Below are 12132 nucleotides of genomic sequence, written 5' to 3'. Positions count from 1 at the left end.
ACCTGGTTGTACAGCTGGTTGTACTGAGAGCAGACCAGCATGTCTTACTGGTTGTACTGAGAGCAGACCAGCATGTCTTACTGGTTGTACTGGGAGCAGACCAGCAGGGAGAGGCCTGAATGTTCCGTCACCCATTTTAACTGATTTGAACAGAAGTGAATTAATAAAGTTATTAATTATTCTAAAATATAATAAGTTTGTTTCCTCCCCCCAAAACAATATACTACAACTTACCTCTTATAACAAGGTAATAACACAGTAACAACATTGTATAAACCGTTCTGTTCTCTGTTCCACGTGCTTCACGTAAAACACTCCACAACCTCCAGTATTAATCAATCATTATCATGAAACTATTGATCAGTTTGACACCATTCCTAGAGTCATAACAGTGTTCTAACACAGGTGTAGAGATACCAGGGGGGTATTCCATCAACGTCACTAAAGGTAAAGTAAGTAAGTCTCGCCAGAGTTATCAAAATAAGCCTGGATTGTCCTTTAGCAACGTTGATGGAATACCCCCCCGGAGATTCTGTGTGTGTGTGTGTGTGTCACAAATGTGTTCATACACACGTCTCATTTCACAAGCCTTAAAATGATCCTTATAACCCAGACTGACCTTGTTAGAGGGACCAGAGCCGAGTAAACTGTGTGTGTGTCTCTCTGTGTGTGTGTGTGTGTGTGTTGAGAGGGAGTATGTGTGTGTGGTGAGACGGTGTGCGTGTGTGGTGAGACGGTGTGTGTGCCTCTGTGTGTGTGTGTGTGTGTGTGTGTGCGTGTATGTGTGTTGAGAGGGAGTATGTGTGTGTGGTGAGACTGTGTGCGTGTGTGTCTCTGTGTGTGTGGTGAGACGGTGTGTGTGTGTGTGTTGAGCGTGTGTGTGTTCTAGTGGAGTCAGACCTCTCGGGCCAGACAGGATTTTAACACGGCACACTCACTTTTAGCAGTCCAAAGTCAAACAGTGACTCACAAATTCCTCTGCTTTTTCCAGGGATCTGTGGCAGACATTAGGGAGAGGCACCTCTCCTCCTCCTCCTCCTCTTCCTCATCTCCCATGCACCGGCTAGCCTCTCCACAGTCAGTTACATTATCAGAATGAATGATCAGAATGACATCAAGACTCTCTAACTGCCATCCCAACACTGAACACAATGAGTCAGCTCACACACATACAGAGACAGATACACACACAGACACACCCGCAGAGAGACAGACACACACATGCACACACAGACACACACGCAGAGAGACAGACACACACATGCACACATACAGAGACACACACACAGAGAAAGAGAGAGAGATAGACAGACACACACAGAGAGAGAGAGATGGACAAGCACACACACACAGACAGAGAGACACACACGCACATGTACAGACACACAGAGAGAAGAACACACACACACACAGAAGAACACACACACACACAGAAGAACACACAGAGAGAGAGAAAGAGAAAGAAAGAACACACACACACACAGAGAAAACACACACACACACACACACACACCAGATCTGTCGGCTTGAGGGCAGCCTGCAATCTAAAGCAACGCCAAATGTTCTCCAATTTCGGCGCTGATAAAAGTGCTAACACCCTCCCCCCCCCATGACACCCTCCCCCTCGACACCCCCAAGGCCCCGGAAACTTCAAAGCCCTTTACTGTAACTCGGCAACACCTTTAAGCTGCCGGCGCTGTTAGCGAGCATCTCTTTCCTCTCACCAAAGGAAGACAGCTTTCATGTCCCCCTCCAACGTGACAGCAGCTCACTGAACACCAGAGTCTCCAGCTGCTTCAACTCAATTCAGCTGATAGACTCTGTTTTAACTCTGATAGAATACAGGGTTAAATAGGGAATGTAGGAAGTATTTCATTGTATATATTCATCTCATTGTGTGTGTGTGTGTGTGTGTGTGTGTGTGTATATATATATATATATATATACACACACACACACAAGTGTTGTTATGAAACCGCCAACAAAAATGTTTTCAAAGAAAGCCTGTGGTTGTATTGTTTCAAAGACAGGCTAGAAATTGACATGTTGGACGCAGTTCTCTCTCTTATCTGTGGTGTAGGGCTGTTGCAGCGGTATTGCACAAGACTAGAGGCTTTGGGAATCGGGAATTCTCTCTCGCTCTCTCTCTCTGGTCAAGACCCCCGCTGCCCGCCCCTAGCTGGAGGGGGGGGGGGGGGGGGTGGTGGGAGAGAGAAAGCTTAAATGCTTTGAGTGATGGTGAGGAATGTTTAAAAAGTGTCTGTGTGTCAGGGAGGGGGTCAGCTGCGGGGTTGGGGGGGAGGGAGGGAAGGAGGCCGAGCACTCCCGTGGGACAAGCCGCCGAGCCTCACAGATCTGGTATGCGTGACTGAGCATGAGGAGGAATACCCGTCCTGCTCCGCAACTTCCACAACAGTCGGAACACACTCGGCCAGATCAGAGGACAATCTACCTCCCTCCCACCCCCCAACTGCGTTATAAAAACATACATGACTAGTTAAATTGTCTGAATATCAGTTAAAACAACTAAATGCGGAATAGCCCTGTGTTTTGAACCCCAGACAGATGAAGAGCAGAGGAAGGATCCTTGCAGCAGCCTGAGAGGCTGTGCCGGCCTCTCTCTAATCAACACAGACTGATCATTATAATAACCAGCCAAATCAACGGAAGCGTCCATTTTGAATCTGCTCGTAAATAATGTAACACATCCACATTAACACCAGGCTCAAACTGACCCAGTCTGTGGGATTATTACAGTTCTCGGTTAGGGAGATGGTTAGGCCAGGTCGTGAAACCCCCTGTCTTGTCTGGGGTTTCCAGCACATAGTTGTTATAACGGGAGCGAATGAGGTATTCTAATATAGGCATAATCAAAACAATACAATGTCCTGATCTCACACAACCTTGACAAAAGCAGTCCACATTCCGGTCGTTTATTATATAAATATCAACTTTAATGTTTTACTGTAAGAATATAAAACAATTTCATTTGGGATTCTGTTTTTTTACAAACACATATACAGTACATTAAAACACAGTAGCTTCTCAGCAGGACTCGATACATCGTGTTCCACACAGACCTGACACGCATTCGCTTGAAACCCGAGGAAAAAACCCGATTGCTTCTTTAAATCTAAGCATGTCTTAAAAGATGAATTTAGATGTTTTTCTCTCTCTCTCTCTCCTCCCAAAGGCGTGTGTTATGCTATCTTTCGTGGATGAGGTGGCAGGCCATGGTGGACTGAGAGACGCAGGGAAGCCCTGATTCAGAAAGGGCATTTCTATATAGAAATCACTTCAATTTGAAGTACAAACGCTCTGAATAACAGCCAATATTTCATCAATATCTGCTCCCATTAGCATAGATAGATCAGCAGATATAACCCCCCCCACCCCACCGCCGCCCCCCTTGATCAAAGCTTGAATCCGCGGCTTCAAGGCCTTTAAGTTGGGCTAAAAAGTAAACAAAACTAAATAAAAGCTTTTGGATACAAATCAGTATTTAATCCGTATTTGCATAAAGTCGCTCCTTTTTTTTGTCTGAAGCGAGCAGTCCTTTTTTATCGAAACTCTTTCTTTCGTTTCTCTCATTGTTGAGCTTTTCTGGGGGAAATTAACAAAGGTAGTTAGGATCCCTTCTTTTGCCGTTCTCAAGCGATGGGGGGAGGGGACGAGACCTTTAGGCACTGTTTCTCTTTCTTCTGAAGAATACATGATTTATAACACAGATACGAGGTAGCCAAATGTTCTAGGCGCGACAGTTGGAGAGGGTGACGTTTTAATATTGCGGCTCCGTTAGGAATTTAACACGTTTTAATAGTTTCTCACGCAGGGCGGGACACTGGGTTAGGTTGAAACAAAAACAAAATGCGTTATGATTAATCCGATCTGTCTCAAATCGCGAAACATAAGTCACAGTTTTTGTCATTTTTAGTACATTGAAAAATATCCAACTACGACACAGAGAGCAAACAGTGGGATTTTTTTTGTGTTTTTAAATAAGGACCATTTCCCCCGCCCACTCCTCTCCACCAGACCCCGTCCCCTCTCTCTCCCCCGGCCCCCCTCCCTCCTCCTGCCCCCCCCGGCCCCAACTCAACCCGGCCAAGTTTCACCTCACTTTCTCACTCTCGGTCATCTGCCACAGTCCCAGGTTTAAGACTTTAAGGCAGGGCAGCTGGGTGATTCTCTCCAGCCCCCTCTTGGTGATTTTGGTACATCCGTACAGGTCTATGCCCGTCAGCTGCGTCAGGTGGTCCGCTATGAGCTCGAGCCCTTTGTCTGTAATCCGCACGCACTGGCCGATGTTCAGGGTCCGCAGCTCGTGCATCTGCCGCACCATCCGGTTGATGCCGTCGTCGCTGACGTGACACGAGCACAGCGACAGCGACTTGAGCCGGTAGAGGCCCTGCGCGATGTACGCGAGACTCTGGTCCCCGATCTTGTCGCAGAAGGACACGTCCAGCCCCGAGAGGCGCAGGGTGCCCATGGCCAGGTGCATGGCCCCGGTGTCGCTGATGTTGTCGCACGACCGCAGGTTCAGGCTCCAGAGGCTGGCCATGTGGGACAGGTGCACCATCCCGGCGTCCGAGATCCCCCCGCAGAAGCTCAGGTTGAGCACTTTGAGCTTGGCCAGGCCTTTGGAGGTGTGCTTCAGGGAGAGGTCCGTGAGTTTCTGGCAGTCCTGCAGGGTCAGGTGCTCCAGGTTAAGGCACCCCTCCGCGGCGCTGCGGGTCATGCCGGCCAGGTGACCGATGCCCACGTCCGACACGTGCCGGCAGCTGCGCAGGTTGAGGCTCTTGAGCCGGTGCAAGCCCCAGGCGACGAGCAACAGCCCCGTGTTGGTGATGTTGCTGCAGCCCCCCAGCTCCAGCACCTCCAGGTTCTTCAGATACTGGGCGATCCGGCCCAGGCTGGAGTCCGTGATCTGCTTGCACAGGCTCAGGTTGAGGACCCGCAGGGAGGGGATCTCCTGCACGAAAGCGTGCCCCAGGCCGTTGTCCGTCAGGTTGTAGCAGCCGCTGAGGTTCAGGCTCTCGATGTTGGGCATCCCCTGGATCACGTAGCTCAGGCTGCGGCGCAGGCTGAGGATCTGCACCCGTCGGATGCCCCTCGCCTGCAGGCTGGGGAACAGCGAGGGGTTGGCCCTGCGCAGGTGGAGCTTGGCCTCCACCCCCCTCCACACCGACTTGTGGTAGGACGCGTCCCTCCACGGCGAGCAGACCTGGGCCACCCTGCCTTTGTCCCGCACGTCCAAATAGCTGAAAATCATGGCTAGAATCTCCGGGAAGAGGCACGATATGTGCGTCTCCATTTTTACACCGGCATACAAAAATCACTCCGGTTAGAAAGCCCCCCGCCGCCGACGTGTTTATCCTCCCGGGTTAAAGTACAGTCCTTTTTTTATCCGGAAGAAACGCTCTCTCTTGTTCTTTCTTTCTTTCTTTTTCTTCTTTCGTCCTCGTTTTGGTCTTTTCACATTTATAACTGTGCAAATCGATCAACTACCACGGGCCCACGTGATGCGTCTGGTTGCGCAGTAGGTTTCAAAAATGGCAAAAAAAAAGCCCCAAAAAAGCGAGATCCAGTTCTGCTGTTAGCCGGGAGGGGAGACGCGCCGAGTCCTTCACACGACGCTCCCCGTTAAACCCCCCGTTAAACGTCCTCCCTCGTCCCGCGGGTCCAACCGGTCGTCCATTCTCAGAAGAGACCTTTAAACTGCCATAAACACACGGAAGGAGGGTTCGAATTCCAGTCGGGTTCCTCTCCTCTCTCGTCTCTCTCCCTCTCTCCTTCTCTCTCCCTCTCTCCTTCTCTCTCTCTCTCTCGTTGTCAGAGAAGGAGTGGGGTTTGTGTTCGCCGAGCGGAGCGGAGGGGCGTCCTGCCTGCCGCCTTTGTCTGATCTGTTCAAACCGACCTGGCAGGGCTGCAAGCACCGCGCTGCCGCCGCGGGGGGACACGCGCACTCACAAACAACCCAAACGCATTGTTTGCGGAAAAAAAGAACACGTTACGATAAAAAACAAAATACGTTTTCTCGGTTTACAGTTAATCAACACGTATTCCGGTGGAGTTCTGTAGAGCAGGTTTGAGAGGAATTCCTCTCGTCTGTGTGGACTCCCCCCTTCCTTAGGAGAGAGTTGGTTTGGCCCATCTCAGCTGGAACAGTCAGAATAGTTCCCCTGGAAACGAACTTCTTACAATCCAGTTCACTTCAGTCTTAACCCTTTACCCGGCCACTTTAATCCGTCGTTCTTCGGTTTTATTGTGGGTTTTTGAAAATTGTTTTTGGATTAATAGGTTTCACTTTTTAATTAAGTAATTTGTGCGTTGTGTTGTTTTAGCCGCGGTGTTCTAATTAGGAACCGAACGCAATGCTCCGTTCTAGATCTGGAATTCTGTGTTCTTTGTTTCATGACTTTGTGTCATGGAGACATTGTAGCAGGTCTGCTTCCCTACAAATTAGAAAACATTTGTTGCATTATGTGTTACACCTATGCCTGCAAATTGCTACAATCAAAACAAATAAAACATGATACAATATAGGACAGACTGTTAGATGATTTAGATTCTTTCTCTGAATTGTGTAATAATTGTGAGTAACAGTAAATGGTAAAAAAAATAAAAATAACAATAGCCTTTTCACTTTTAATAGTAGATCATTTTAAACATATTTGAATTAAAATATTGGAATTGGATGTGCTCTCATTCTGAAAAAAAGATGCAAGATCATTCTGTCTGTGTGTGTGTGTGTTTTAGATATGGTTGTTCTAGTTTATTTCAAGGTATTGATATTTCATACAGGCCACGGGCGGGAGGGGATGTGTGTGTGTGTGTGTGTTTGTTTGTTTGTTTAGACAAGAGGTGTGTGTGTGTGTGTATGTCGACAGGAAATGTGTGTGAGGCATTGGTGATGTCATTTCTCTATGAAAATGATCGTGTGATGCCGAGTCATGGTGCTGATCTGACCTGTTGATGATGGGACGGTTGAATCATCATCACCATCATCATCATCACCACCATCATCATCTACAGTTGGATATTAAAGATGGCCTCTGTCCTCAGTTTCACTCACTATATCTAATATTTTATTGGCACCCCTGATAAGGATGAGTAAAAAGGATTATTAGATTAGATTAGATTCAACTTTATCGTCACTGCAGAGTACAAGTACTAAGGATTATAAAAGTCAAGTAAAAAGGATTATTTTAAATAATGCACCTTTTGGTGAATTAGCTTAATATCACACTGAAAAAGAAGAGAAACATCCAGCCTTTAATTGAAGTAAATTTATTCTGAGAAAAAAACAAATCTGTCATCAAGAAATAACAATTTCTAACAAAACCACGTGTGCCACAATCTTTTTACAGATGTATTGCCATGCAATCAACTTGTCAGTCAATTGTTGGAATTTGGTATTGCTCTAGGCAAGGGGTCTGTTGGCACCCCTGCATTTAATACTTTGTACAACCTCCCTTTGCCATTAAAACAGCACCGAGTCTTCTCCTGTAACGTCTAAGTCATCTAGGTCTCAGGTAGGAGAATACAGAGCAAGGAATCTGAGACCAATCCTCTTTACAGAATCTCTCCAGATCATCCAGGGTCCCAGGTCCTCTCTTCTGCTCTCTCCTCTCCAGCTCAGCCCACAGGGTTTCAATGGGGTTTAGGTCAGGGGACTGAGATGGCCCTCGGAGAAGCTTGTTTTTGTGTTCAGTGAACCATTTTTGTGTTGATTTGGACGTCTGTTCTGGATCATTGTCCTGCTGGAAGATCCAATGACGACCCAGTTTTAGTTTCCTGGCAGAGGCAGCTAGGTTCTGATTTAAAATGTCCTGGTATTTTATGGAGTTCATGGTGCCATGTACCCTGACAAGGTTCCCAGGGGCTTTGGAGGAAAAACAGCCCCACAACATCATGGAACCTCCACCATACTTAACAGTGGGGATCTGTTTATTTCAACACACTTTTCCCTCATTTGATTTGTGTGTTCTCTTATCTTTCCCATGTTGATGTATGAATAAGGGAATATGGCCTCTGTGTCACCTCATATTTATACCCCAGTGAAACAGGAAGTCATGGATTACTGCTTGAAAGTTCCTAAACACTCTTAATTTTTGAACTTAAGAAAGTAAAATATAATTGGAAAAAATGCTTCAGTTACATTTCGTTGGTAAGAATTTCTAGGGGTGCCAATAATTGTGGCACACTTGATTTAGTTAGAAATAGTATGACAAAGGAGAAAGTACATGGTGAATTTGATAAACTTTAAGTGCCAGCAGTGACCCCGCCCCCCCCTTTTCTCACTATACACACACACACACACACACACACACACAGTCTCTATCTCTCTCTCACACACACACACACACGCTGCCCCCCTGTGTGTTGGCATTGTTAGCTAATATGACAGGAGCGCTAGCAGAACCCAGTGGAGTGTGGCAAAGAAGAGCAGAGGAGAGGGGAGAGGAGAGGAGAGGAGAGGGGAGGGGAGAGGAGAGGAGAGGAGAGGAGAGGAGAGGAAGGGAGGAAATGGAGAGGAATGGAGGAAGAGGAGGAGGAGAGGAAGATGGAGAGGAGAGAAAGAAGAGAAGAGGAGAGGAGATTGCAAACATACTCTGCCATGTTTACAGGGGAAAATGCAACCTAGCACAACTGACAGCACCAATCCTTCCCCCCCTCCCTCGACTCCCCCTCTCCATCTCTCCCCCCGTCCCTCCCTCCACTGCCACTCTCTACCTCCATCTCTCTCCACTCCCCCTCTCCCCCCTCTCCACCTCTACCTCCACTCCCATCTCTCCTCCCTCCCTCCCTCCACTCCCCGTTTCCATCTCTTCCCCCCTCCCTCCTTCCGCTCCTCCTCTCCCCCCCTCCCTCCACTCCCATCTCTCCCCCCTCCCTCCCTCCACTCCCCCTTTCTGCCCCTCCTCACCCTTTATATAACAACACACTCACACTGGAGGAGATTAGAGTAGAGCTAGTGGCGCGTGCGTGTGTGTGCGCTTGTCTGTGCGCTTGTGCGTGTGTGTGTGTATGTTAGTGTATGTGCGTGTGTGTTTGCGCATGCTGACTGGTCTGTTCAGGGGTTTGGCTTCTTTGTGTGTGTGTGTGTGTGTGTGTGTGTGTACAGCAGAGACCCTCCTTGGCCCTCTCTCTCTCGCTGCCCCAACTGCCCCTGCCAGCTTCTGGCTTCTCTCTCTCTCCCCCTGTCCCTCTCTCTCTCTCCCTCTCTCTCTCTATCTTTCTCCTTCCCCTGCCAGCTTCTGGCTTCTCTCTCTCCCTCCCCCCCTCTCTCCCCCTCTGTCCCTCTCTCTCTGTTCCTCTCCCTCTCTCTCTTTCTCCTTCCCCCTCTCTTTCTTTCTCTCTCTCTCTCTCTTTCTTTCTCCCTCCCTCCCTTTCCCCCCCCTCTCTCTCTCTCTCTTTCTCCTTCCCTCTCTCTTTCCTCTCTCTCTCTCTCTCTCTCTCTCTTTCCCTCTCTCTATCTTTCTCCCTCTCTCTATCTTTCTCCCTCTCCCTCTCTCTCTCTATCTTTCTCCTCCCTCCCTCCTCTCTCTCTCTCTCTCTCTTTCTCTCTCCTCTCTCTCTCTTTCTCCCTCCCTCTCTCTTTCTCTCTTTCTCCCTCCCTCTCCCTCTCTCTCTATCTTTCTCCCTCCCTCTCTCTCTCTATCTTTCTCCCTCCCTCTCTCTCTCTCTCTCTATCTTTCTCCCTCCCTCTCCCTCCCTCTCTCTCTCTCTCTCTTTCTCCCTCCCTCTCCCTCTCTCTCTATCTTTCTCCCTCCCTCTCCTCCCCTCTCTCTCTCTCTCTCTCTCCTCTCTCTTCTCCTCTCTCTCTCTCTCTCTCTCTCTCTCTCTCTCTCTCTCTCTCTTTCTCCCTCCCTCTCCCTCTCTCTCTCAGACCCACTAGACCCTCAGCGACACTCGGCAACCCCCTCGGGCTGGAGATGATAGAGAGAGAGAGGGGGGGGGGAGGGTAGGAGAGAGGGAGAGAAAGGTGGAGAGAGGGAGAGGTAGGGAGGGCAATGATGAGGGGATGCACGGAGGGGGATAGAGTTAATGGATATGGAAGGGGAAGGATGGATGGAGAGAGGGATAGATAGGAGGAGGAGAAGGGAGAGAGAAGAAGAAAGAGAGGAAGGAGGAAGGAGATAGTTTTAACGACGGCGTATCAACTTCAACTCACCCCCCCCATTTTCATTGAATCAAACAACATGTCCCATCCCAAACACTGCCAGAGCTGCACCAACATGCAGGCTGGGGAGAGACAGAGGGATGAGGGAGAGAGGAGGGGGGGTGTGGTGAAAGAAAAGGAGAGATGGGGTGAGGACAGGAAAAGACAAGTGTTATCCATGCAAATACAGAGAAGGAAGCAGGCGGAACATTCTGTCATAATAATAATAGTAATAATAATAATAATAATAATAATAACAATAATAATAATAACTTAAATGTATATAGCGCCTTTCAAGGGGACCCACGGTTGCTTTACAGAAATTCAAGCAAATAGTCAGACAAAAAACAGTCAGACAAACAGTCAGGCAAACAGTCAGACAAACAGTCAGACAAACAGTCAGACAAACAGTCAGGCAAACAGTCAGACAAACAGTCAGACAAACAGTCAGACAAACAGACAGACAAACAGTCAGGCAAACAGTCAGGCAAACAGTCAGACAAACAGTCAGACAAACAGTCAGACAAACAGTCAGGCAAACAGTCAGGCAAACAGTCAGGCAAACAGTCAGGCAAACAGACAGACAAACAGTCAGGCAAACAGTCAGGCAAACAGTCAGGCAAACAGTCAGACAAACAGTCAGACAAACAGTCAGACAAACAGTCAGGCAAACAGTCAGACAAACAGTCAGGCAAACAGTCAGGCAAACAGACAGACAAACAGTCAGACAAACAGTCAGACAAACAGTCAGACAAACAGTCAGGCAAACAGTCAGACAAACAGTCAGACAAACAGTCAGGCAAACAGTCAGACAAACAGTCAGACAAACAGTCAGGCAAACAGTCAGACAAACAGTCAGGCAAACAGTCAGGCAAACAGACAGACAAACAGTCAGACAAACAGTCAGGCAAACAGTCAGGCAAACAGTCAGACAAACAGTCAGACAAACAGTCAGACAAACAGTCAGACAAACAGTCAGGCAAACAGTCAGACAAACAGTCAGACAAACAGTCAGGCAAACAGACAGACAAACAGTCAGACAAACAGTCAGACAAACAGTCAGACAAACAGTCAGGCAAACAGTCAGGCAAACAGACAGACAAACAGTCAGGCAAACAGTCAGGCAAACAGTCAGACAAACAGTCAGGCAAACAGTCAGGCAAACAGTCAGACAAACAGTCAGACAAACAGTCAGACAAACAGTCAGACAAACAGTCAGGCAAACAGTCAGGCAAACAGTCAGACAAACAGTCAGGCAAACAGTCAGACAAACAGTCAGACAAACAGTCAGACAAACAGTCAGGCAAATAGTCAGACAAACAGTCAGGCAAACAGTCAGGCAAACAGTCAGGCAAACAGACAGACAAACAGTCAGACAAACAGTCAGGCAAACAGTCAGACAAACAGTCAGGCAAACAGTCAGACAAACAGTCAGGCAAACAGTCAGGCAAACAGTCAGACAAACAGTCAGACAAACAGTCAGACAAACAGTCAGGCAAACAGTCAGACAAACAGTCAGGCAAACAGTCAGACAAACAGTCAGACAAACAGTCAGGCAAATAGTCAGACAAACAGTCAGCCAAACAGTCAGGCAAAAAAAACAACAACAATTAAACTAGAGGCCGAAGGCCTTGGCAAACAGGTGGGACTAGAGGGCTGTTTTAAAGGCGTGTGACATGAGGTGATGATTCAGGAAGAGGTGTGAGGAGGGGTGAGGATGGGGGGGCATAATTATATAATTGCGTGCAGTGGAGCACAGGGCTCGGGGCATGTGTTACCTAGGCGACGGAGGCGAGTGTCAACAAGCCGATGAAAGCTGACACCTCCTAAATAGACCTGAGAAACCATCCCCCCTTCACCCCCCATATACCTACAGTATATACCACTCTCTCTCTCTCTCTCTCACTCCCACTCTCTCCCCCTGTCTCTCACTCTCTGTCTCTCTCCCTCTCTTTGTCTCCCTTTCT

At 48.1% G+C, this 12132-nt stretch overlaps 2 protein-coding genes across 2 annotated transcripts in view; one reads left to right on the top strand and one right to left on the bottom strand.

Moving 5' to 3' along the window:
• Positions 1-4111: 4111 nt before the first annotated feature.
• Positions 4112-5314, bottom strand: fbxl14b (F-box and leucine-rich repeat protein 14b; the record flags this gene model as incomplete). Its single annotated transcript, XM_080537803.1, has 1 exon — positions 4112-5314. One exon carries the CDS (start codon positions 5312-5314, stop codon positions 4112-4114), a length of 1203 nt encoding a protein of 400 aa, XP_080393929.1.
• Positions 5315-10309: 4995 nt separating this feature from the next.
• wnt5b (wingless-type MMTV integration site family, member 5b) overlaps positions 10310-12132 on the top strand; it is a gene marked incomplete at both ends in the record, with an annotated part of 23050 nt that continues 21227 nt past the window's right edge. The window contains one exon of the mRNA XM_080538518.1: positions 10310-10314. Coding sequence (XP_080394644.1) covers positions 10310-10314 — 5 coding nt within the window. The remainder of the gene's footprint in view (positions 10315-12132) is intronic.

This window comes from Nansenia antarctica, assembly GCF_963989245.1.
Source record: "Nansenia antarctica genome assembly, chromosome: 8".
Taxonomy (NCBI): Eukaryota; Metazoa; Chordata; class Actinopteri; order Argentiniformes; family Microstomatidae; genus Nansenia; species Nansenia antarctica.
This window is presented reverse-complemented; position numbering and strand designations above follow the sequence as displayed.